Source organism: Bombus pyrosoma, linkage group LG16 (assembly GCF_014825855.1).
Source record: "Bombus pyrosoma isolate SC7728 linkage group LG16, ASM1482585v1, whole genome shotgun sequence".
Taxonomy (NCBI): Eukaryota; Metazoa; Arthropoda; class Insecta; order Hymenoptera; family Apidae; genus Bombus; species Bombus pyrosoma.
Window position 1 is genome coordinate 2139488 of NC_057785.1, and position 25137 is coordinate 2164624.

The 25137-nt window shown below is 32.3% G+C and overlaps 4 protein-coding genes across 8 annotated transcripts; 2 read left to right on the forward strand and 2 right to left on the reverse strand.

Moving 5' to 3' along the window:
* The first annotated feature begins 5 nt into the window (after positions 1-5).
* On the forward strand, positions 6-9792 carry LOC122576385 (neuralized-like protein 4). 2 transcript variants are annotated; one of them, XM_043746616.1, is made up of 18 exons: positions 6-143; positions 2119-2451; positions 2968-3183; positions 3267-3716; positions 3792-3992; positions 4066-4285; positions 4374-4470; positions 4553-4729; positions 4842-5150; positions 5221-5414; positions 5485-5774; positions 5930-6323; positions 6398-6719; positions 6806-6999; positions 7071-7276; positions 7337-8685; positions 8757-8909; positions 8971-9792. In XM_043746616.1, the coding sequence occupies exons 2-18, from the start codon at positions 2269-2271 to the stop codon at positions 9164-9166; spliced, it is 5151 nt and encodes a 1716-aa protein (XP_043602551.1). In that variant the 5' UTR covers positions 6-143; positions 2119-2268; the 3' UTR covers positions 9167-9792. The 2 variants fall into 2 exon arrangements, with proteins under 2 accessions (XP_043602551.1, XP_043602552.1); XM_043746617.1 differs by lacking the exon at positions 6-143 and having other exon boundaries at positions 2313-2451; positions 2949-3183.
* Positions 9793-9940: 148 nt separating this feature from the next.
* LOC122576394 (guanine nucleotide-binding protein subunit beta-2) lies at positions 9941-12348 on the reverse strand. The gene is made up of 6 exons (XM_043746634.1): positions 12188-12348; positions 11902-12047; positions 11506-11805; positions 11220-11421; positions 10640-10856; positions 9941-10557 (listed from the first exon to the last, which is right to left on the reverse strand). Exons 1-6 carry the CDS (start codon positions 12254-12256, stop codon positions 10451-10453), a joined length of 1041 nt encoding a protein of 346 aa, XP_043602569.1. The 5' UTR covers positions 12257-12348; the 3' UTR covers positions 9941-10450.
* A 1659-nt stretch (positions 12349-14007) lies between these two features.
* Positions 14008-25121, forward strand: LOC122576388 (procollagen-lysine,2-oxoglutarate 5-dioxygenase). 3 transcript variants are annotated; one of them, XM_043746625.1, is made up of 9 exons: positions 14008-14600; positions 17364-17598; positions 17690-18030; positions 18093-18546; positions 18625-18852; positions 22414-22735; positions 23051-23155; positions 23484-23630; positions 24571-25121. In XM_043746625.1, exons 1-9 carry the CDS (start codon positions 14507-14509, stop codon positions 24853-24855), a joined length of 2211 nt encoding a protein of 736 aa, XP_043602560.1. In that variant the 5' UTR covers positions 14008-14506; the 3' UTR covers positions 24856-25121. The 3 variants fall into 3 exon arrangements, with proteins under 3 accessions (XP_043602560.1, XP_043602559.1, XP_043602558.1); XM_043746624.1 differs by having other exon boundaries at positions 14010-14600; positions 23291-23630; positions 24571-24707; XM_043746623.1 differs by lacking the exon at positions 23484-23630 and adding an exon at positions 23291-23437 and having other exon boundaries at positions 14014-14600.
* On the reverse strand, positions 18885-21358 carry LOC122576398 (immunoglobulin domain-containing protein oig-4-like). 2 transcript variants are annotated; one of them, XM_043746644.1, is made up of 5 exons: positions 20981-21358; positions 20774-20919; positions 19520-19706; positions 19298-19447; positions 18885-19218 (listed from the first exon to the last, which is right to left on the reverse strand). In XM_043746644.1, the coding sequence occupies exons 1-5, from the start codon at positions 21164-21166 to the stop codon at positions 19060-19062; spliced, it is 828 nt and encodes a 275-aa protein (XP_043602579.1). In that variant the 5' UTR covers positions 21167-21358; the 3' UTR covers positions 18885-19059. The 2 variants fall into 2 exon arrangements, with proteins under 2 accessions (XP_043602579.1, XP_043602578.1); XM_043746643.1 differs by lacking the exons at positions 20774-20919; positions 20981-21358 and adding an exon at positions 19795-20532 and having other exon boundaries at positions 19520-19715.
* Positions 25122-25137: the final 16 nt, after the last annotated feature.

A 25137-nucleotide genomic window follows, 5' to 3' on the forward strand; every position in this document is an offset into this window, starting at 1 on the left:
ATTAAAAACTTTGTTAAATAATTAAATAAATAAATAAATAGTTAAGTACTAAGTAAAACTAACTTCTAAATAATCGTTTTTATCTTTCCGCATAAAACATTTCAATTCAACGAGTGTTTTACACACGTAAGAAGTCAGATAAGGTTAGAAAATTCTTTTGAATTTCCTATGGTACATCTGTAAAGATGAATTGATATCTTTTATTATTCTAATTTTAATTGCAAAGGTCAACGTATTCATATTCTTCAAATGCTCTTAGCATAAACAAATTCGTTGCAAACTCATTATAAACAAAGCAAATAATGGAGATAAATACATTTCAATTGAATAAAAGTGATTCGATTTTTCACTAATATCAATGAGTTTCGAGGTTTTGTATCTCGGAAATCGATATTCAGTCGACGAGAAAATTGAATTTTTTCTCAATCTATTGCATGCCGCAAGATGTAGAAAATCCAAGAAGAAAAAATATTATTTTTCTTTATCATTTTCTTTGAACATGTTAGTTCCCAAAATTTCTAGTATATCGTAAATTGAATTTCTAAAATGATATTATTCCAAGATGTATATAATCATATACCACTGTATATCATAGACTACGGATTTTTATGCATCTTTATATTTTTATGAATTAAAGAAATAGAAATTTGAACAGGAATTTATTTCATCTACCAAATGTTAGAATTAAACTGCGAATTTTTACGCATTTATAGAAAATTAGAAAGTGCAAAGTCGCACAAAATGCACATAGCATGAAAAAATATGTAAAATATTTATATATAATGTTTTCTATAGTAGTGATATTTAGTAGGTACAATACTTTTCTATCGAAGTTCTGTTTTTTTAATTATATTTTCAAAAATATGAATTTGCATAAAAATCCGTAGTTTAACGATAATATATACTATAAAAATAATATGGTAGTAAAGCTTCTAGAAAAAATTACGTATTGCATTATGTTACTGTAAAAATTAAATATGGTTTAAATAATTCAATTCATCAAATATTAGCCAATACATTTACGGATAAGATTGATTTTTTCTGTAGCACTACTTATTATCTCAAGAAATCTTTATATTAAGACTTATTCATTGTTTAGATATCTTTAGATTATGTTTTAATTATGGCATTTTTGTAATTACATTTATATTTAATTTTATGTTGCATATATTATGTAGCTATTACTGCGTTTTTTTACTTTTCGTTTTGTCTTCAATTGCACGGCCATAAGGGATTTTTCAGAATATAATCATAGATTGTTTCTCAGCGCGGAACCACTTAAAGACGATGAGCTTTTTGAAGTCCGCATCGATAAAAAGGTACCGAACCGCAAACTTTGAACTTGTCTAGTTTAGTAGTGAATTCTTCGAATCTGTCAAAACGTTGTTTACAATGTTGATAATTTGAAGTTTTCAATTTACCATTCATATTTACCATTCAATTTACCATTTATATTTAGGAGTTACGCGTATTCCGTGTTCCTGTTAAAAACTGTCATAGAACGCATCAGTAACAAATCAAATTGTAAATGCTCGTACTTTGTTTATTGCTTTTGACTCTTATTTTTAACGATTTAATGTAGGTTTCGTGTCGGATTATCAAATTTAGGATTAATACTCGTTTATGTACCGTAATATACTCTAAATTATCATGTATTGTAATATAGTTTAAAATTATTATCTTTATAAAAATACAATTTTTATTTATTTTTTGCTTTACATATACGTGATACGTAATATATATGTATATATAATTGTATGTATATATTGGATTTATACCTTCAGTTCCTACACTTCTATTCACAAATAAATAAATAATAGTAATATATAATGATTATTTGCATTTATACGCAATGTGTGCATATTGCATGCATATTGTATATTATATGCACACATTACATATAATATGCAAATATCCTACAAATCATACAAATTTCTCACGAACACATAAAAATTCGCAATCTAATTATAAATTTCTTTTTATTTCTATTAAGTATTACTACTTTGTTGTTGAAACATAGAATAAAAGTTAGATTACCACTATCCAATAATAAACTGGTAAAGAAAAGGTTATCGTAATTTATGCATATGACCAAATATGACCGTGCCTATCTTATAGATATAGTTGCAATTGTTACATCGTTCGTGATTGCGCGTAGAGAGAGAGAGAGACATACGATAGAAAGTGAGATAGTGCAGATAGTAAAACATTAGTTAAAAGAAGATAGAGAGATAGTGGAAAGAAGAAGGCAATGCATGGTTTGGTTATATGTCGGTGGTCGGTGCACAACAAATGGTCGACATGTTTCATCAACGATGCGGTCATCGTGTAACTTTAACAAACAACAATTGCACGGCCATAAGGGATTTTTCAGAATATAATCATGGATTGGTTCTCAGCGCGCAACCACTTAAGGATGATGAGCTTTTTGAAGTCCGCATCGATAAAAAGGTACCGAACCGCAAACTTTGAACTTGTCTAGTTTAGTATTGAATCCTTCGAATCTGTCAAAACGTTGTTTACAATGTTGATAATTTGAAGTTTTCAACTTACCATTTATATTTACCATTCAATTTACCATTTATATTTACCATTCAATTTACCATTTATATTTAGGAGTTACGCGTATTCCGTGTTCCTGTTAAAAACTGTCATAGAACGCATCAGTAACAAATCAAATTGTAAATGCTCGTACTTTGTTTATTGCTTTTGACTCTTATTTTTAACGATTTAATGTAGATTTCGTGTCGGATTATCAAATTTAGGATTGATACTCGTTTATATACTGTAATATACTCTAAATTATCATGTATTGTAATATAGTTTAAAATTATTATCTTTATAAAAATACAATTGCACATATAGTATATATCAAATGTATTAGTGAAAAAGTTAACATTTCTATGGAAATTACTAGTCATTTTATATTGAGTTATTTTCTTTTTAAGTTCAAGTTCTGTTATGCAGATGACATCATGGAGCGGCAGTATAGAAATAGGAGTAACAGAATGCGATCCAGAAATAATAGAATTAACAGCCTGTGCTACTAATCTTCGTCAAGGAACTTGGATTATGGTTGATTCTGGCATAATGCATGATGGAATAAGAACGGTAGAAATGTATGGAATGTGTCTAAATGAATTACAAGAAGGAAGTACTTTAGGAGTAATGAGGACATCTAATGTAAGTTTTTTTTTGTGTATTAATGTTGTAATGCTTATTTTAATAAATAGTTTTATTCACTTCTTGTTTTCTTTTAATTATAGCATGAATTGATATTTTATATCAATGGTGTCTCTCAAGGAGTAGCTGTATCTAATATTCCAGAACGCATTTTTGCAGTTGTAGACATGTATGGCGATTGTGTGCAGGTGACTATAACTCACCCACAGGTTGTCTCCACTTTATGTAACGAGCCAAAAGATGAAGTTGAAATTAATAACGACTTCGCTCTTGGAGAAGCATCTAATTCCTCAACAACTAATCTAGTCGCTAATTTGAATGTTAATTTAAATGTTAATGTTAATGTTAATTTACCTAAGAATCCAAGTCCTGCAGCTATTAGGGAGGATAGATTAAGATTTCATGAGAGAGTTGGCTCGCTGGTAAAATTGTCTAACAATGCCAGAACTGCAGAAAGGCGAAGACCCTTAGATGAATTTAATAATGGAGTAGTAATGACTCATAGGCCATTAAGGGACAATGAATTATTTGAGGTAAATAAGGAAAATCTAAAGTAAGAAATGATTTCTAATGCATGAGACATTAATGTAAATTATATATTACTATAGGTACGAATTGATAGGCTTGTACACAAGTGGTCAGGTAGTATAGAAGTTGGAGTTACAATGCATAGTCCAACAGCATTAGAATTTCCAGCAACAATGACTAATATGCGGTCGGGAACAACGATGATGTCTGGGTGTGGAATTTTGGTAAACGGAAAGGGCACATGTCGTGAATATGGGGAATTTAATTTAGATGAATTAAGGGTAATTAAAATCAAAGTGGAGTGTTACTAAGAATGTTTTATATTATATGTGATTCAATAAAATACTTATTTAGGAAGGTGATAGAGTAGGCATGATAAGACGAAGCAATGGAAATCTTCATTATCTAATAAATGGATTAGATCAAGGTATTGCAGCTAAAGTACCTGTAGGTGTATGGGGTGTTATAGATTTGTACGGTATGACGGTAAAAGTAACAATCGTCGATCGTGATGAAAGGGAGGAACAAAACTTAGTTACTAGACGAAACACGTTACAATTGCAAGGTTTAAATGGTAAGAGTTTAGTATCAATCATTTTTCTTATGTTATTGATTTATGGTACAACACCGCGATAAATTTTTCGGATACTTTTGTTATTTAGAAACCGAGGAAGAGCCGCCAGACAGACTTATGTTTCATTCTTGCTGCGGTACACATGTCGAAGTGATTAATAACGGACGCACTGCGCATAGGCCTAAGTAAATAAAAACTTATTTAACAATGTACATGAAATTTTATTAGAATGTGTATGTAATAAATCTATATGCCATTGTTTTTTAGCGTAATGGATGATTTTAACAACGGTGTTGTATTGACTTCAAGACCATTGAAACCAAATGAATTATTCGAAGTGAGGTTGGACAAAATTGTAACAAAATGGGCAGGTTCTATCGAAATAGGAGTTACCACTCATTCCCCAACTGAACTAGAGTTTCCTTTCACTATGACAAACGTTAGGTATGTAAATTAATATTTCCAATTAATATTAATATACACATATACTTTTTCCTAAATTTATGTTAAGTTTATCGCCCGTATTATTGCTCGAAGGTGGTCATATCCCTTGCAGATCCGGTACATGGATGATGACAGAAAATGGGGTGATGCACAATGGTACTATGATAATAGACCAATACGGTCAGAATCTTGATCGTCTACAAGTGGGAGATCGTGTAGGTGTAATGAGAAAGGACAATGCAACATTGCACTTTTATGTAAATGGTGCTGATCAAGGGGCTGCAGCGATGAACGTGCCTGAGAAAGTTTATGGTGTCATAGATCTTTATGGGCAAGCAGCACAGGCAACTATAGTTGACAATACAGACTTCTATAGCCCTACTACAAACAATTCAAGCTTCAGCAATACAACCTTGTATAGGTTCGTAAATTTTGTTCACTTTTGAACATGCGATCGAAGATATTTATTATTAATTATTTTTCCCAAATAGTGACTTGAGGTTTCATCATATACATAGTAAGAATGCAAAGATAATAAATAATGGATTGACTGCATTGAGGCCTAGAGCTTTAGGGGAATTCAATGAAGCTATTGTAATTGCAAATCGTGCGCTGCGTGATGGTGAAATGTTTGAAGTGACAATCGATAAAATGGTTGATAGATGGACAGGAGCAATTGAAGCAGGTATATATTTAAAAGTATAATTTACATTCTCTTGCTTAGTAGGATATTAGTAAGGAAATATTTTTTTTAGGTGTAACTCTTATAAGACCCGACGAGTTGGAATTTCCATCTACGATGACGGATATCGATCACGATACTTGGATGTTGTCTGGATCTAACGTTATGCGAGATGGTGTTATTTTAAGGAATAATTACGCTTGTGATTTAGACAAACTAATTGAGGGAAATCGCATTGGCATGATGCGATGTTCAGATAGTAGTTTGCACTATTATTTAGATGGAGTAGATCAGGGACCTGCTTGTACAGGTGTACCGCCACATGTCTATCCTGTGATTGAATTGTATGGACAATGTGTTCAGGTATATCAAACTTAAAGACTCTTATCTAATCTCAAAGATAAAATAATAAAAAATATGATATGCTATTCGTATTACATATATAAATAATAAATATACGCACATATATATATATGTACATTTATTTATTTATTTATTTATTAATATCAATTCATTAGGTTACAATTGTACAACCGGAACGCAGGGATCCAACAACACAACAGTATTTGCCATCAGAAAACAGTACTAGTCAGCAACCTACATCAGTAATTCAGCTTCAAGCTCAGACAGAGATAATGCATAAATTTCATGAATCTGTTGGTTTAAATGTTCAATTAAATAATGATAGAACAGTAGCAACTAGGTGTAGAGAATATAATAATGCTATATTATTAAGCGAAACACCGTTAGAAAATAATGAACTTTTTGAAATTGCCATACAAGAAGTAGCTCGTGAATGGAGTGGTTGTTTAAGGATAGGTGTTGTGAAAAATGAAAGTGGAAACTGGTTAACATCTATGAATCTTGTACCTGGCATGGGGTCCATTTCAACAGATGCTTGGTACTTAACAGGTAAGAATGTTAGAATAAAATGAATATGATACATATTGTATAATTTACTACAATTTAGAATCTTATATATATAGGTAATGAAGTAAGACACAATGGATATGTTTTATGTATGAATTATTGTCCAAGTTTGGAATGGTTACGTGTTGGTGATAAAATTGGACTGAAACGTACACACGAGGGTAATTTAAAATTTTATATAAATGGAGAGGATATGGGTATAGCGGCATCGAGTATACCGGAAATGGTGTACGCTGTGATCGATCTTTTTGGTAGTACAGTAACTATAAATATAACGAGTAGTAAACAACAAAATAATGTAGTATCTCCAAATGCTAGTTTGAGATTGCAAGATTCTTTGGAATTATTGTTAGATCCAATGCCACCAGTTTTGCGAAAGTATGTCTTTAATTATATATTCAGAGTATGCGTGCTCATCTTTTTGTGATACTTGAAAACATACAATATTGTTATTTCATATATAGTGATGCTGGAATGGACACATCTATAGATGTATCTGAAGGAAAATTAGTAAACGATGCAACACTCACACCAACGCAATCTGCTGCTCATTTTATAGGAGAAAACGATTGGAGTTATGAATTTCATGAAAATCATGGCAGAAACATACAACTCGAAAGTAAGACTTCTGCACGAAGAGTTGCAAGTTATAATCAAGGTATTATTTATTCTCATATCTACACACACTTATTGATTTTAACATTTCTTACATCATATGTTGTTTCTAAGGAGTGGTAATGTCTAGTCGTCCTTTACTGAAAGGAAAGCCATTTTTAGTGAAAATAGAGAAATTGAACAAACGATGGGTTTCTAATATTTATTGTGGAGTTACTTGCATTTCACCTGAAAAGGCTAACTTTCCCTTAACTGCTCTTGGCTTTAAAAAACACTCTTGTATTATTTGTAGCGACTGGATATCACATAATGGTATTAGGGTAAGTATTAAACAAATTGATAAAAGACATGAAACATATATTAACAAACTTTATCCTTAGATAAAGACAAAGTATGGAGCTGCTTTGGAAAGTCTTCACTGTAATTCTGTAGTAGGTCTATTTATCGATGACGACAACAGATTACACTTAATTATCAATGGTGTAGATCAAGGTGTAGCTGCAACGGACTTACCACCTTACGTTTATGCTGTATTTGATCTGTATGGTCAATGCGAACAAGTTTCCATTGTTGCAAATAATATAGAGCCGTTCTCATCTACTACCGATAATAGTATAACATCCGTGGAATCTATGAGAACGAAGCTAGAAGATGCGGAAAATTCGCGAGAGAAAGCAGACTTAGAATGTCACGAAAAAGAAAACGTCATCGCAACTGCTTCTTCGGATTTATCTTCCTCTACCTCACCAAGTGTGCCGAGTCAGTGCAGTTCGAATACTAAAGACGATGATATTGTGGAATATGCAACGTGTAACAACGATAATGTGCATTTAACAAATAATGTTGAGAACAAAGCTATGCCCAGTATCTCAGACGGTAATAATTTGGATTCGAACTCGGATATAAATCACGACACAACACGAAGTATTAAGAACAAGATTTACGATAATTCAAATCAGTTAAATAATAGCGCGATATTGAATGGTCAATCAGAAAATTTGACTATTAGAAACGAATGTACAAATGTAGAGATAAATAATGCAACTAATATTAATATTAAAAATGGCACTGCAAACAGCACCAATAACATAACTAACTTAAATACTAACGCTAATAATGCGATAAACGAAAGCATAGTATCTAATAGTCAAGGAAATAATATAAGCTCCTTGCATCAAAATAATGCATCTGTTAATATGTTAAGCTCATCTCAGACATTCTCGTCTCAAAATACATTGAGTAACGCAATATCTGATATTTCGAACACTGTTTCTTCTAGTTTCAACGAAGTGCGTTCAAATATATCCTGGAATAATACAGTATCTGTTGATAATTCCGTTGGTGGAAATACGATTTTAGGACAAAATACAGTCTCCATTCATAATGCACCATTGCTGCATCCATCGCTACCGTCCATACCTCTTGGAATAAACAATATACCCATGAAAAAGTGTGAATATCTAAAGGCGTGTATGAGATTAAAGAAATCACTGGTTTTACCGGACGAATTCTTTTCCTTAGAAGATGTACTTTGTTATTGTAACAACTGTTATAAAATAGAAGGGGATAGTGCAATTTGCAAAAAGGGTGAACCACCGGCAGAGTTTGCTGTACCGATTGGATGGACTAGGTTTCCGTTGAAACAAAGTATTAACGCCAATCAAATTCCACAGAGTACAACCGATAAATGGCATGTTGCTTTCTATGGTATACGTCTGGATGCAATTAGGTAAACCAACATATTTAGAATTTAACAAAAAAGACCTTTTTGCATAATTCTAGTTTTATGTGTTGTTTTAGACTAATTCTCGACACAGGAGAACTTATGACAAAAGAGCAATTGGATATGAGTAATTTAACAATGAATATAAAGACCGAAGATCAAAACCCTCAGGTAGTCTTTTCTCCTAGTATAAAGTATGCAGCATCTGAGGAATTTACCAAGAGATATCCGTAAGTACTTTCATATGTAGTAGTGATTAATTATGAATTATCAATTTGTCATATTTCATAGATATATTGATACTCAATCAAATAAAAAGTTAAATGCTTCAACGGCATTTCAACTACTAGTAAGGCCTGGTTCATATACAATTAATTCTGGTGGTAAAGATAGCGATGACCCGCAGTTCGAATCTGTCAAATGGGCTACCAAAGAAGCTGGGGCTACGGTTATTATGGCTCTCTTAATTCACCTCGATGAATTTTAATTTATATAACACGAAAGTAATAGAAGAGAGTGATCCAGCGACGCGACGGTTACGAGAGATACACTTTCGTTTAAGGTTGACAATTGTACATAAAGATTATATGCATAACGTAATATAATTACCGTAAGATAAGTTTTTAAAATCAATTTTTTATCTTCAATTATTCCGTCGAATCTTCGCCGTGTATATTTACGTTGAATTTTATGTTAAGTACTTGTCAGTAAAAACGATAGCGATCATTTCGTGAACATCTGTTAAGGCTTTCGTTACCTTGCTCTTAATTCAGTATGCAGTATTAAAGAAAAATTCATGATAGGTGTAATTTATCGACTATGGAACGAATAAATTTGTAATAATCAGTTCAGCAAAGTATACAGTAGCTTGTATATCGAATGCATAGTACATATGTATTATGTTACACGTTTAATGTAGCTACTGGCCTAGGTTCACAGCGATAAGGATTATGTCGAGTAAATTCTAAAGGTTTGCCGCTACATTAAAGAAGCACTTTAACCCTCAAGCTTTACGCCTAACGAATACCAAATCTTTAAATGTTAATAACATACAGGTAAAAATTTCTCTCTCTCTCTCTCTCTCTCCTTTTTTTTAAAGCACGATTTTTTGCAGCATCGATCAAGAAATATGTTATCTGTATAATGTAGAAATAAAGCGATACCATTGTAAATCATATTACGAGGCTACCATAGAAAATTCAAAAATTAAATTCCCACGAAATTGAAAATATTCGGGAAATATAATAACTATATTTTCAAATACGCTGTTTAGAATTGTAATTTTTCTTTGTGGATATCATGTGCACTATTTATAAATGCATACAAATAATATAAGTGGCAAGAAAACGACGAATGTGTCTATCTTTCACAAACAGTTCATTCAATTTGTTACCATTATTTTATTCTTTTCTCCTAATATTAATTGCTTACTTACTTTATAATTACTTTCTAATTGGGAAAGAATAAAATTATTACGAATTTTTTAAGCTTCAATAATTTCCGATGTATATTACGGATATTTATACTTAAAATGATATATATATTTTTATGGTACATCATTTAAGTAAGCATTTAATTTAATGCGTATAATATAGAGTAGTTCTGCAATCTTTCTGTAAAAGCGTAGACCTACTTTTTCGTGTATCAACATTTTGATGACAGTCGTAAAATATGAGCGGAGAACATTTCAACAAAAAATAAGCCCTTTCTCTTTTATTTTTGCTCCATTTTTCTTCAATATTATTGGACAGTAATACTCTTTTTTTAAGTTCTACACCCAAATTCGAACATTTTGGTCCCAGGAGCAACTAGCAACAGCCATACCATTTCCAGAAACGCTGAGCGATGTTACCCGGTTTTCATGACCAGTTAAAACACCTTTGAATGAAAGGTAGAGTCGATTATAATTTACGAAAATTATTATAAATATTTGCTTAGTTCTAATGTCTATAATATTTACCATTATGTTGATTCTTCAATGTATCCCATATGTGAATGGAGTTGTCATCGCTTCCACAGAATATGAATCTTCCGCTAAAAGATAAACCGCAACTTGTGAATCCGGGGTTTGAATTGGGAGGCTTAAATGTAGCTAACTGCTGATCTGATCTTAAGTCCCACAGTCTTGCCGTTTTATCTTCTGATGCCGTTACAAAAGCTTGTCCCGAAGGATGATACTAAACGAAAGTAATTTTTTTCATTACAAGGTAATCTTACAAGTTACTAAAACTATATAATTTTAAGGGAAACTTTCAAGTATACTTGTATTTATTAAGTAACTAATAATAATCAGACTGCGGATTTTTATACATTTATGAGAAACAAAAGATTTTTTTATTTTTTTGAAGATACAAAAATACACAAAATACATATAATATGCAAAAATATATAAGATATCCAAAATACAGTACCTTTTACAATATTTAGTAGATAAAACAATTTTCTACCTAAATTCCATTTTATAAACTATATTTGCAAAAATACTGATCTGCATAAATATCAGCAGTCTCCCAATAACGAAATATACTTTCTATACTAACACAAACTGAGTTTACGTCAGATCCGTGTCCAAAGAAAGTTTGCTTTGCAGTCTGCTCTCTTATATCCCATAGTTTACATGTTCTGTCCACCGATCCGGTAATATACGTATTTACGTCTGGAGATAAACTAATACTAACCACATCTCCAGCATGCGCGCAAAAGTCGGTAGTTTTCTTGTTTGCTTCCAAATCCCATATACAACTAAAAGAATATCGAAATTAATGACGAATAAATAGTGGCGAAAAATAACCATATTATTTATTAATGCTTTATAGATGCGGATACATTTTCATGTCACCAGATCCAGTGATAATCTTTTTGTCCTCCAAGAATCTGCAGGATGAGAGGAAACCTTCGTATCCTAGTAATTCTCGAACGATTTTAGCCGATCCTGTGGCGTCACGATTGTTTACATCATAGATAGTGCACATATTGTCCATACCACCGCAAGCAACGAAGTTTCCCGAGGGTGCAAAAGCTACCGACATGACCCATGCTGAACGTAATGGAATTACCTGAACTTTATTTCCAGTCCACGAGTCCCAAATGATCAATTTTCCGTCTAGTGAACCAGTCACGCAATGCCTGGAAGGAGATATTCATTTTGATAGCTCAAGATTGGACACAATCGTTTCGGTTGATTTCACAGAACAGATCATAGGATCGATGATCAATACTGACCTACTATCACCGCTATAATGTACCGAATTCACTTTGTTGATATGTCCCTTTAGTAACTTTTTTGTAGATAATTTAACTTTCGGTGCATCCGGTACACTACTACATGCTTCTTCCAAAGTTGTATCTTGTTGTTTCTTTTGATCTTCCTGTTATGTAATAAAGTGTTCAAAGTGTAAAAAATATGTTCTTAATTGACATCAAAGTATGAATTCATTACAGCTTTTTCTTTCTAATTACTGTGCAATTAATGCGATACAGGTAATATGTATAATTTTTCTAATACAACCTTGCATTTGTTGATTAAATCTTCCAGCTCTTTTTTCAAAGCTACCGTTTCCGCGTCATCCTTCCCCATTGTTTGGTCTAGTGTTGCTTTATTTCAAAACTACTGTGGCTCTGAGGATGAAACACCGACGATGATAGGTGTATGGATACTGCGAACAAATTTTTATCAAAATGTTAAAGAAGCCTTCGTCTACATTGCTGTCCCACTAATCGTATTAAATTGACGCTTGATCCTATTTGTTGGGCATTAGTTCGGCTCTCTGACCTAACTTAATTACCTACATACACGATAACCCTTATTATTTCAAGTACGTAAATCTGTTTTTATAATGTGATTGTTTATTTTTTATACATATATATAGTAACATAAAATTCTTTTCTTTTCTTCCTCAAAACACGAAAAAATGAACGAAAGAAGCTACAGGAAGAGGAAAGAAGGAAAAAGTACGCGGTTACGGTGTCCGAGTCCTTACAAAAAACTTAATCCGTCGCGCTTTCGAATTCCATTTCACCTATAAATGATTCGATTTGTTTAGGTTCATATAGTTCTATTGATTTATCGATCAAAGTTGGATCTATACAGCATTTTCAATAATCAATTTTCTTAACATAATCTATTTTTTACAATAAATAATTACAAATCTCGAAAATACGTGTAATGTACCGTATTAAAATATTTATTCAATAGTTTTTAAAATTTTTATTTAATAAATACAAAAAAAGATTTACATTTTGTTATATGATTGTATGACGTGCGATGCGTGAAAATCATGATAAACAGAAGAAATATTATACTGATTAGTGTTTTGGTATTAAATTATATGGGTGTTGATGCTTTAGTTAAAGAAGATTATTTTGGCAACGAGAATGCAACATGTGTTGAAGAATCGATAAGCACATTCAAGCAGATTGTTGCTAAACGCTATAAAGCAAATATAAATTTTTGTGACAGGAATACAAAGAGTAAGGGTAAGGGTATTGCATTATATTATATGATTGCTAAAGATACTTATGATATAGAAGGTGGTCTGTAATTCATAGCACAAATGAAATCAGCAAAATTCTTTGGCTCAAAATAATATGAAAATTAAGAATAGCAAAATTGCGTTAGAAGATTCGTTTTTAAGAAAATCGTGTTTGAAAATTTATGAAGTATACGTGAATTTGACTAATTCCCAGCTAGACAGGAATGGACATTTGATATACGGTTATTCTACATGTGAAAATAAGTTGAAAATAAAGAATAAAATTTTATCATTTAAGGTTTCGTTTTGGAGAAATTAGAATTTGAATATGTTAGCCAAGAACTAACTCAGTATACACGTGTACTAGGCACATTTTCAAATTCAAATTTCTTGAAAATAAGATTTCGGAAGACAACACTTTATTCTACATTTTCTATTTATTTTCACATGTAATCTGCTATCTGCGCCTCTGGATCTGGTTGGAAATGAAACAAAATGCATATTCCACAAATTTTCGCTCAATTTTCTAAAAAATGAAATCTCCAACGCAATTTTGTTATTCTTGATTTTTATATTATTTTGTATCATAGAATCTCCCTTACCCCATTGTACCATAAATTACGAATCACCCTGTATCTATTTGATGTTTCATTACTTCAAACAGTTAACAATGAAATCATTTGTGGTATAATAACAGATAATACGTATTCAAATATGTAATTCAGAAAGGATTGCCAACTTCATCTGAAATTTTATTAGGTTGGCACATGTTAAAGAGTGACATCTTCAAAATATTATCGACAATGCACATGACCATTTATGCAGTCGATAACTTTGTAGTGTATAATCAGAAAATCTCTGATATAATATATGCTTGGTGTTTAGTGTTTCGTAATTTTCAGCTAAACATTATTTAATTTTTAACTAATATGTGCAACCTACAGATAGTACAATAAAATCTTGTTTGTACTCTAAATCTACATAAATCAACATCAGAGTGATACGACACGTACCGCCATCCGTGTCGTATGAAACGTATTATTCCTTATTCCCAATGTTATTAAATCGATTAACACTTAAGATACAGATTAATGACTTAGAATATTGAAATCATTATTCGTACATCATATAATCAAGAATGTCCACGAGAATCTCATTTCGTTTCTTTAAAATCATAAATCAGAGTCAAGTGCCGAACGTAGTCGTCGAAGGTAGTAACTTTTGTTCAAAAAGTGTGGGAGTAGCAGCGAACTTGCTTTCCGTCCTTCGAGACTAGTCTTAGTACTCTTAGTCAGAAGTCAGAACAGTGCATTTCATACATTCTTCGGCGCGTTTGCGGTTCCTTTTAGTTGAAAATGCGTGAGAAGAATATTGGATGTTGTCTTTTTTGGAGCCTCTTTCTGACCTACCACGTGTTTAGCGAGACTCTACCATCAATAGACAAAGACGGTAATAGTTACATCCTAGCTCTTTTAATTCTTTCATCAATGTTCCTGAAAAACTCATCTAAATTAATCTGCATGAAGAGAAGATAAATTCGATCAACTGTGAATGTGCTTCTTATCATTCTTGGTTGTTAACGTCTATTTTATTGTATGATCATTTATGTAGTTCGGAGGAAAATATAGGCCGGGATATTGTTTTGCTATTCGTCATTATTTTGTTTAAATTTTACGTATTTTACGAATTATGTACCATACCAATTTTGTACATCTACACAAAACAGTTATTGAAAAAATCATCTAAATTAAATGAAATTGAAAGTGGTAACATCCAACAGAGTGGAAATATATGCATATATACCTTTTAATAATATAAGTTTTATTAAAATAATCATACTCCAATTTACTATATTTTTTTCAACTAAGACAAATGTGAATTTATAAAAAATCGTATTCATCATTCTGGCGTAATTACTATGCGCAAATGAAATCTTGTAATTTTGTTTGTTGGTTCTCTTTTCGTGGTTATTTGTCAGGGAAAGTTTTCGTTACGTTGACCCTAAAGGCGATAAGATTTTACGACTATTGTGGCGTTTAATCGATCGTTTAAAACTTACATATTTATTTAACTTATGTTGGTGGAGCGTAGGAATTATTTTATCTCACTTATCAACAAGTGAGGAAAAAGCATCTTGACTTTTTTTCAATTTATGCGAGATTATAACATCTCTATCCTTGACATAATTTTACTATGGAAGAGGAAACTATTTCATTGTCCTTAATTTGTCATATTGAAATTAATGAACATGGCGTAAGAATTAAGAAGAAGTAGGAGGAATTATTAAAAATTATTAAAGAATTACTAAAGATTATAGAAACCAAACATACGATCAATTTATTAGTAAATTAACTAATCTTATAAATAGTAAAAACAATGATTTATAAAGGTAAATCGTTGTACATTGTCACTACATATTCGTTTATACATTTAATTAATGCACAGTATAGTTACAAGAATAATTGGAACAGTAACAGAGAGATCGTATTCGAAGGCAGACACGTGCACCATTATGTATGTATGTATGTATATTCTTAAATCTCAACGGAACAATTTGATATCTCCTTTAAAGGCGTAGCAAAGAATAAACTCTCTCGAAATATTTATTTTATTATGTATAAACAGTCTTGATTAATACTGTATACATACATATGGCCGTGTGGTTACAGTGGTATACTGTGGTGGCTACAGAAAGTATTTGTATTTATTATAACATTTACATACTAGTTAATTAGACTTAAATATATTAAATTTTGCATTATTTAGTATTTTTATATGACTACCAAAGCTTGATATTATGAAAATTAAATATAGAACACGATAAAAAAATGTTTCATTGAAAAATGAGGGTATGCTTAAATATGTTTTATAATTACAAGAAAATAAATGTATTTTACAGTTATTACGACGCATTTAATACACAAAGAAAGAGCCTGATCGACAATGCCTTGATGAACAATTAAATAGCGTTCGTGCGGCTTGGTTATCTTTCCATTTCCGTTTACATAAGCATATTCTCTGAAGATGCCTCTGTTTCCAATTTTCTGAAACCTTTTATCATTATTATGGCAGCTTTTCCACGAATTTTCTTAATTAATTCTTTAGATTTGTTTATGAGGAGAACAATAAGATTAGACAATATCTGTACAGAAGTCGAAATTTTTTATAAGAATCTTCTAAATATATGCCTACATGATGTCTATGTAGTATGATAAAAGCATCGTATTTTTTAATTCAACCAGTTATTATTCTTATAGAAATAAAATTAATTTTGGCTTCTTAATTTGCAATTGTACCCAAATATGAATAAAAGGGCTGGATTTCAAAATAACACGGCTTTTTGACAATTGAAATTCCGTTCAATATGTATTATGTGAATCCAGTTTCGCTGAGAGCTGACGTGACTGTTAACACGTACAGTAATTCGAATCATGATGTCATGTGGAAAATGTAGCGCTTATGTGAATCGCGTCTGCCTAGCTTTTGCTCGTTCGGTGCATATGTTGATACCTAGTTGCTCAAAATAGATAAACCCTTCCAATATGGGGAGCCACATATGCTTTAAAAAGGAGCAAAGACGAAATAAAATTTTACTCGTTACCAATATTATTGAACTAGCTATTAAATAAAATATTGCAAAACTATGTATATGACAATTTAACATTTAAATTTTTCCGTTTCAACGCTTCATTTTCAAGAAAATAGAGTTTGAACATGTTTAGTTCAGAATCGGGTAATTATAATTAGTCCTAGTACACGTGTATAATGAATTTTCAAATTTATTTTTCTCGGAAACGAAGCGTCTTGTGAACAAATTTTATTCTATATTTTCGACTTCACGACTCCACTTTCTATTATTTTCAGAATAACATTCTGTAGATCGCACTTAACCAAACTCGACTTTCTCAAAAGCGAAGCGTCATATGGATAAATTTTCTATATACAATATTCTATATTTTGTACATGTTATTTGGCCGCAATGTACATTCATATATGCATAAATCTCTGCGCAGCGTTTTTGTAAAGGGCCATTTGGCCTTATGTATTCAGAGTTGAAGTGTCGCGTTCGAAATTCAAATGAAACGGCCAAGAGAAAAATATTATTTTTCTTTTACTCACTGAAATGTGATATATATACAAATATATTACATCAAATTTTTTTCCATTTTTCTTAGAATATGAAAATCTAAATACAGTTTAAATTGTGTACAGATGTATTGGTGTTCACTATTGCTTCGAACGAAACCGATGGCTACAAAAGATATCTCAGATCGGTCAACGTCTACGGATTTCGCGATAATTTGAGAGTACTCGGTTTGGGAGAACCTTGGTTAGGTGGCGATAACATAAAAACCAGCGCAGGAGGAGGATACAAAGTAAATCTTTTAAAGAAGGCTCTAGAAAATTATGGGAACGATGACCAGAAAATTGTTATATTTACGGACAGGTCTTTTGCATATTTCATTTCCTCCTCTAACTTGTTTTATTTGTAATTTTAATTCTAATGGTCAATTTTAATAACTACCTTTATATTTTAGTTACGACGTAATATACTTAAGCGACTTGACTGAAATCATTAATAAGTTTAAGAGTATGGACGCTAGAGTTTTGTTTTCTGCAGAAGGCTCTTGTTGGCCAGATAAATCGCTAGCGTCCAAGTATCCATCCGCAACTCTGGGGAAACGCTTTCTAAATTCTGGAGGCTTCGTGGGCTATGCTTCGGACGTTTACGCGATTTTAACACACGCCCCGATAAAAAACAAGGATGACGATCAATTATTTTATACGTTGGCGTATCTCGACGAGGAATTAAGGGAACGTCATAAAATTAAGCTGGATCATAAGTCTGAGATATTTCAGAATCTATATGGTGCTGTAGGTAAGTGAATAAGTAAAGTAGAATTAAATGAATAAAGTGAATAAGATTATTTTTTTTTATAGCTGATGTGGAGTTAAAATTTGAGGGTGGCAAGGCTTCGCTTTTGAATACTGTTTATAGCACAGAACCATTAATTCTTCATGGAAATGGTTACAGCAAGTTATCGCTGAATTCTTTGGGGAATTATTTGGCTCATGCATGGAGTCCTGAGGAAGGATGTGTAATGTGCTGGGAAGAAACGATAGAATTGGATAGAAGAATACCGGAATCATATCCGATTATATTAATCGCTATATTTATAGAACGGCCGACTCCTTTCTTGACCGAATTTCTATCGGCGATATATCAGCAAGCATATCCAAAATCGAAGCTACATTTGCTTATACATAACAACGTAAAGTATCACCAAGATGTACTTGATAATTTTATGAAGAAGGTTGAAAAGGAATATAACAGTAGTAAGCAAATTTCTGTGAATGATGCTATGAGTGAAGTTGATGCAAGAAACTTAGCCATGTATATATCAAAGATATATTTAACGTTATTACTTTCAATGAAATTTCTGTAAATTTTAAGATAAATATCGTTCTTTAGGGATTATTGCTTGTTAAAGGAATGTTCTGGATATTTCTCAATTGATTCCATTTCCCATCTGGATAACGAACATACTTTGAAACTTCTAATAGAACAGCACCGAGATATCATCGCACCATTACTAGTCAGACCATATAAAATGTGGAGCAATTTTTGGGGAGCTATAATGGACGATGGATTCTATGCTCGAAGTTTTGATTACATAGAGATAGTCAAGAATGAACGCAGGTATGTCTTAAAAGTATTTTACAAACTTGCTATTTTAATGCAACGTACTTTATTTATTGTCTAACTATGCATACGTGTGCAAACATTATACATTTCGTGAGAATCATTTCATGTCCTTTTTATCACTAGTTATTTTAACGAACATCTTAAAGGCAATAATTTTCGATTTCATCTATATTCGTACTAAAGTATTGTGAAAAAGGAAACTTAATCGAAAGCGATGGAAAAGTCAGTCTTGAAGGATCTTCGATCAATACTGTACATATTATCGGCTGTACATTCGTAGACTCCAGCATCCATTTGTGTCGCAGGATCTATTTCCAATTTCGATTTCACTTTATCTGGTCCAACTTGCCATTCGTGTACCTTTACATACAAAATTTTCATCATTATAATCATCGTTTATTAAGACTTAATCATCGCAATTAAGATTATCTATACTAACATGTAGATAAAGATGTGTATAGATCTCAGCACCATCCTTGAACCATGTGATGTGTGGCCGTGGGTTTCCACGTGCCACGCAAAGGAAAGCGATTTTATGTCCTAAAACGTACTCTAAATCAAAGTGCGATGCCAATACTATTTTTGCTCCCTAGATAAACATTTTTAGAAAATAATTAACAAATTAGAAGCGACTTCTAACTTGGTTTAGAAGTCTACGTACATCATGATTGTTATAATATTGATCACTTTCTGGATCACGATACTTTCCAGTGATAGGCAGTCCTATTTGGACTCGCGATCTGGTTTTTCCTCTGCCTCGTCCTCTTCGTCCAAGAATTTCCTGGCTATTTAGTAGTAGTACGATTAACAGAAATAACGTCACCGTAGAGCGTGGCATGATGATTTGAGCAAAGCAACTAGAAATGGATAGATCAAGTAGATGGTTAAAAGTAGAGAAAACAGAGGAGTCTGTGTTAATATGTCGCAGATATTCACCGAGTACAGACAACGTATGACGATCACACGGAACTCCGATGTAACTAACAGTTACCTACTCATTACTCCCCTAGTCTTCTCTCCTATCTATTACAGATGTATAGACAGATACTGCTGAACTGCATGTATTATACGTACATGTGCTAGTTATTCATTCGACACCTATTGCAACTCGGTCATCACCAAATTCCAAATCCTCTAACTTGATTGTTCGTTCTACCTAGTACTGATAATCGAATTGGTTCTAATAAAACAAGATTGAATATGACAAGGCTGAACGTTATTTTAGAAATTTTTTCATTTAATTCGTGAACAAAATGGTAATTCGTCAGACAAATTTGTGATATGTTATCTTATGTTTTATTTTATGGTTTACGCTATAAATATACCACCCTTGTAAGAGTCAATTGTAATTTAATGAGTAAAAGATAGGGGGAACTTTAAATTTCCAAGTGTGCCTTCATGCTTTGAGATTCTTAACAATCTATGGTATTCGTGCATTAAAAAAAATAACGAAACGTGTCGTACATCTTTCTTTTTATTATATTTTTGTAAATATAACGCTTTTGCTGTTATAAAAGTGTTAAATTCAACATTATTAGATATGTTTCGAAGAAAAGTGAAAGTGAAAGTGTATAGCTTTTAAAAAATTAAACTTGCTATTTAAAATTAGCTTTTCTGCTGTTACGTTAAGTTGAAGAGATTGACGTCTAAACTTAAGTATTTCAACTACGACAAAAGTACTGATTTTAATAAGAGATCATGACATAATCCGTCCTAAAGCCACGACGATCAACCGCATATTGATTATCCGCTTGACATTCGTAATATCCCGCATCTTTTTGGGTGGCTGGGTCAATTTCCATCTTTGATTTTAACGTATCATTACCAACAGGCCATTCATGCACCTGCAATACGCACGATTTTACAACTTTCCTCAAATTTCTCTTCCCTTTTTCTGAATAATGAGAATACCTGAAAGAATTTATGATGATACAATTCGATTCCATCTTTCAACCAGGTGATCTCAGGCCTTGGAAATCCAGTGGCCATGCAGAAAAACGTGATCTTCCTACCCAACATGTAATCCAATTCAAAGTGTGAAGCTTTCACTATTCTCGCTCCCTACGAATTTTAAAAGTTAAGCGATCGATGATCTGATATCAATTAATATCTTTAAACTCACATCTTTGTTTTCATAGTAATTAGCACTAGCAGGATTTCTGTGAGGAATCAGAATAGGCATCCGAGACTTGTAAACTCTTCCGCCACTGCGTCTGCCGCCTCCTCTACCTCCTCCACCTTTTGCCGCGTCTGTGTTTACCAATAAACCAGCAAAAAAGAACAGGCAGAAAAGTTGATATATCTTCATTTGTTCTACGATTATATAGTTCTCAATCTTTTTTCAAAGTGTCAATATTTCTATGCACTTTACATAGAGTTGTTACACTTGGGTGTATCTTAGCTTTCAATTGATTTTGATTATTCTAACTTGGAATTAGAACACTTGAAATGTTTTTGAGTAACTTTTGCAAAACATTAAACGTGTTTATACTTATGTATGTTAAAGATAGTCGCTTGTATACCAATCGAACTTCACCGGAAAGCAATTGTTGGTGATAAAAGTGACACAATCTTCAGGTGCTTACCGGCTACACGGAACCGCTACTTTTGACAAGTGGTCAAGCCGAATCTTTGGGCTTCGGCCTACAGCCTAAAATATGAATGGACTATGCACGATGGGCATGTCGCGTCATTGGTGACAGAGTTATGAATCTCAATTGGATAATTATGCATAACCCATTGCCAGTGTGTTCATCAGCCAATCACGACATCAGACTGATTGCCTTACGAAATATTGTCTCGCGGGACTAACAAACAAGTATGCTGGTCCCTTCTATGGTTTCGCGTCTGCTTCTTCACTGGCCTTGAGGTCCTGAGAACAGCAGACCGATTGGATACCCACGTGCTATTATGTATTAAATCGATCGTTCATATGAATTAAGCTGAATCGAATCATTATTTTTCACCACAATAATTACTGTGCTGTATTTCATATCAGTAGAAAAACTTAATATTTAATATAATATCATGCAGGCTAGCCCATAGTTACTTTCCCATTTAAAAGCTATATAAGATTCTTCTTGGTATTATACTTTTAAATTTTTGTTACACATTTTTAAAGTGTGTAATTTGAGTGTAAATAATTCAAGTAAGAACAATTGAATTTTTTTTTAATTAATACTACATTTTTCTAACACTACTCTAATGGCAGATGTGGCCTATTTTCACGACAATCGGTCGGTATGTTAATAAACAGAACACCAGGATTTGGAGTACTGAAAACCCGAGAGTTGTTCATTAACGTGAATTGCACCCTGTAAAGATTACAGTTTGGTGATCATATCAGACATTGTGTCATATCAAAGAGTAATCCTTTTTCTTTTTTTTCGAGGATTTATACTTGTTGCTCCTTTGTGAATTTGGAACAAAAATTTAAAAATATTTATGTAATACAATAAAAAAGAGAGTCATACAACTTTTAAATGCGGAAGTGACTTAGGGACCACCATGTATACATATATATACATAAATATATAGTGTATAATATTATTACAGAGGACTATGGAACGTGCCGTTTATCAGCAATTGCTACTTAATTAATGCAACTCTAATAAGTAACAAAGAGACTCGTCCATCCTATTCGGAAGGCGATTTAGACACGGAGATGGCTTTCGCTTATGCTAACAGAGAACGAAACATCTTCATGTATGTCAGTAATAGAGTTGACTTTGGGCATCTCGTTGATCCAGATAATTATGACGTTACGGTAACACATCCGGATTTCTATCAAATTCTCAACAACAAATTAGATTGGGAAAAAACATACATACATGAAAATTATTCGGAAAATTTTAATCCGAATAAAACTCCGGTGCAGGTAAAAACACATTTATACATTTCTAGTGGTCGGATAAAAGAGACGTAGATACGTCAGATAATACGTCAGAATTATTAACTTTGCCGAGAGGCACTTGTAATATTTAAAGTGTAATGTAAGATCAGGTGTTAAATTTTGGATATGGATTGGTATACGTACTGCGTATATATATGTAGTATAGTGTACTTATCCAATTGACCGATATTGTCTTATACTCTTTTTCCCGCTCATTATATATATTTTATCGAAATGTTTAATATTTATCAAATATATGAATTCTCGATATTATTCAGGTCGATTAAATTTTCATTCTAGGTTTGCCCAGATGTTTATAGGTTCCCTATAGTAAACGAGAGGTTTACGAAAGAGTTGATAGATATCATGGAAACGTTCGGAAAGTGGTCGGACGGATCGAATCATGTATGACTATTTATCTTTAAATAGTTACAGTAACAGTTACACTAATAACGCGATAGTTACATTTTTCAGATAAAACAGTCACAGGATAAACATTTGCCTTATCACTAAACAATAACAATATAATTTTTCCAACAGGATCCGAGATTAACGGGTGGTTATGAAAATGTACCAACCCGTGATATACATATGAATCAAGTAAAATATGAGCCACAGTGGCTATTCTTTTTAAAGGAGTATGTTAGACCTCTTCAGGAACTCGTGTTCGCCGGATATTATCACGATGTAAGATATTTGTCTTTTAACTATAAAATGTGTCAATCATTTTTAGGACCCACGTATCGAAGGTGGATACGAAGCCGTACCAACACGAGATATTCACATGAAACAAATCGGCCTCCACGAATCTTGGTTAAATTTTCTTTATGAATATGTCACTCCTTTGCAAGAACATGTTTTTATAGGATATAATACGAATGTAAGAGTTACCAAAAACAGGATACATATATGGGAATAAGTAGTCTGTTGGTTGCACAATATTTCTCACCCTGATCTACATATAAATTAATGCACCGTTGCACAAATTTTAAATTGCAAGACATTATTTGGCAAACTGATCACATCATAGGGAATGGTGATAGGCTTCGTATTCGGATTCGTTGCACTTTTTTACTAGGTTGCAGTTATATTGTTATACATACATAAAGGATGTTCTATTTAACTGGAAACGATTGAGCATCTCATAAGGAATTAAAGTTATTAAAAAATCCTGCAATGTTGTGTGGTACATAGGAAGACTTCTTAACTTGCAAAAGACACTTCTTAAGCTGACTGTTAGAAACTAAAGATATGAATCTAAGAGACATAAAGGGAAATAAGAAACTCGATCTTTGTCTAATTCATAGCGCAATCATTTGATGGCGTTAGACCATGAAGTCGTGTAGAATTCAACTACATGATTTTCGCTGGTTCATTTTTAGGATTTTATCTATGACATTCTACTACATGAAATGACATTATGTGACATGTTGTTTATATTCATCTAAACGAACACTATCATATTATGAGCGGAGAATACAGGGTTCCATTTAAGAAGGTTAATTTAATATTAATATCTTTTCCACTATTACGCTTAGAAAAAAATTGTTTGTATCGTCTATAATATCTTCCTATACTCGTATACTAAACAATTTTTGTAAGAATACTTTTTTCATAAAATCAATCCCTCGTGAGAAATTTTACCGTCACCAGTTAAACGAAATAGCTTGTTGTAGGTGAAGTATGCATATCATATTGTAGTGAAATATTTCAAATAAATTGAGAGTATCAGAGATTGAATAAAAAAATACTCTGCATTGTTTTGCATATTAATGGAAAATAGCTAACTAATTGAATATGTTCGTAATTGAAATTTACAGCCACCTCGTGCACTCATGAATTTCGTCGTAAGATATCGTCCAGATGAACAACCATCATTGAAGCCACATCATGATAGTTCAACTTATACTATCAACATCGCTCTAAATAGGGCAGGGGTGGATTATGAAGGTGGAGGTTGTCGATTTATCCGTTATAATTGCTCTGTTACGGACACAAAACCAGGTTGGATGTTGATGCATCCTGGAAGATTGACTCATTATCACGAAGGACTTCGAGTTACCAGTGGTACAAGATACATTATGATTTCATTTGTCGATCCTTAATCGATGTATCGAATTATATACACATATTACATGCTGACTGATAAGCAACAAAATAACTGTATAAAAAATGTTCAACTATGTTCCCATATATGTAAATATATGAGACAGTAACATTAGTGGGAAATTTAAAACTGCCGATACGAACAAAGTATGTATTTCAAGAAAATGAGGTTCTTGTATCAATGTTATTTTTATAATATAGGAAGAATATTTGAGACATTTAGTGAATATTAAGTATTTGTATGGAAATAAAATGTTAACCCGCATTTGTATTTATCATTT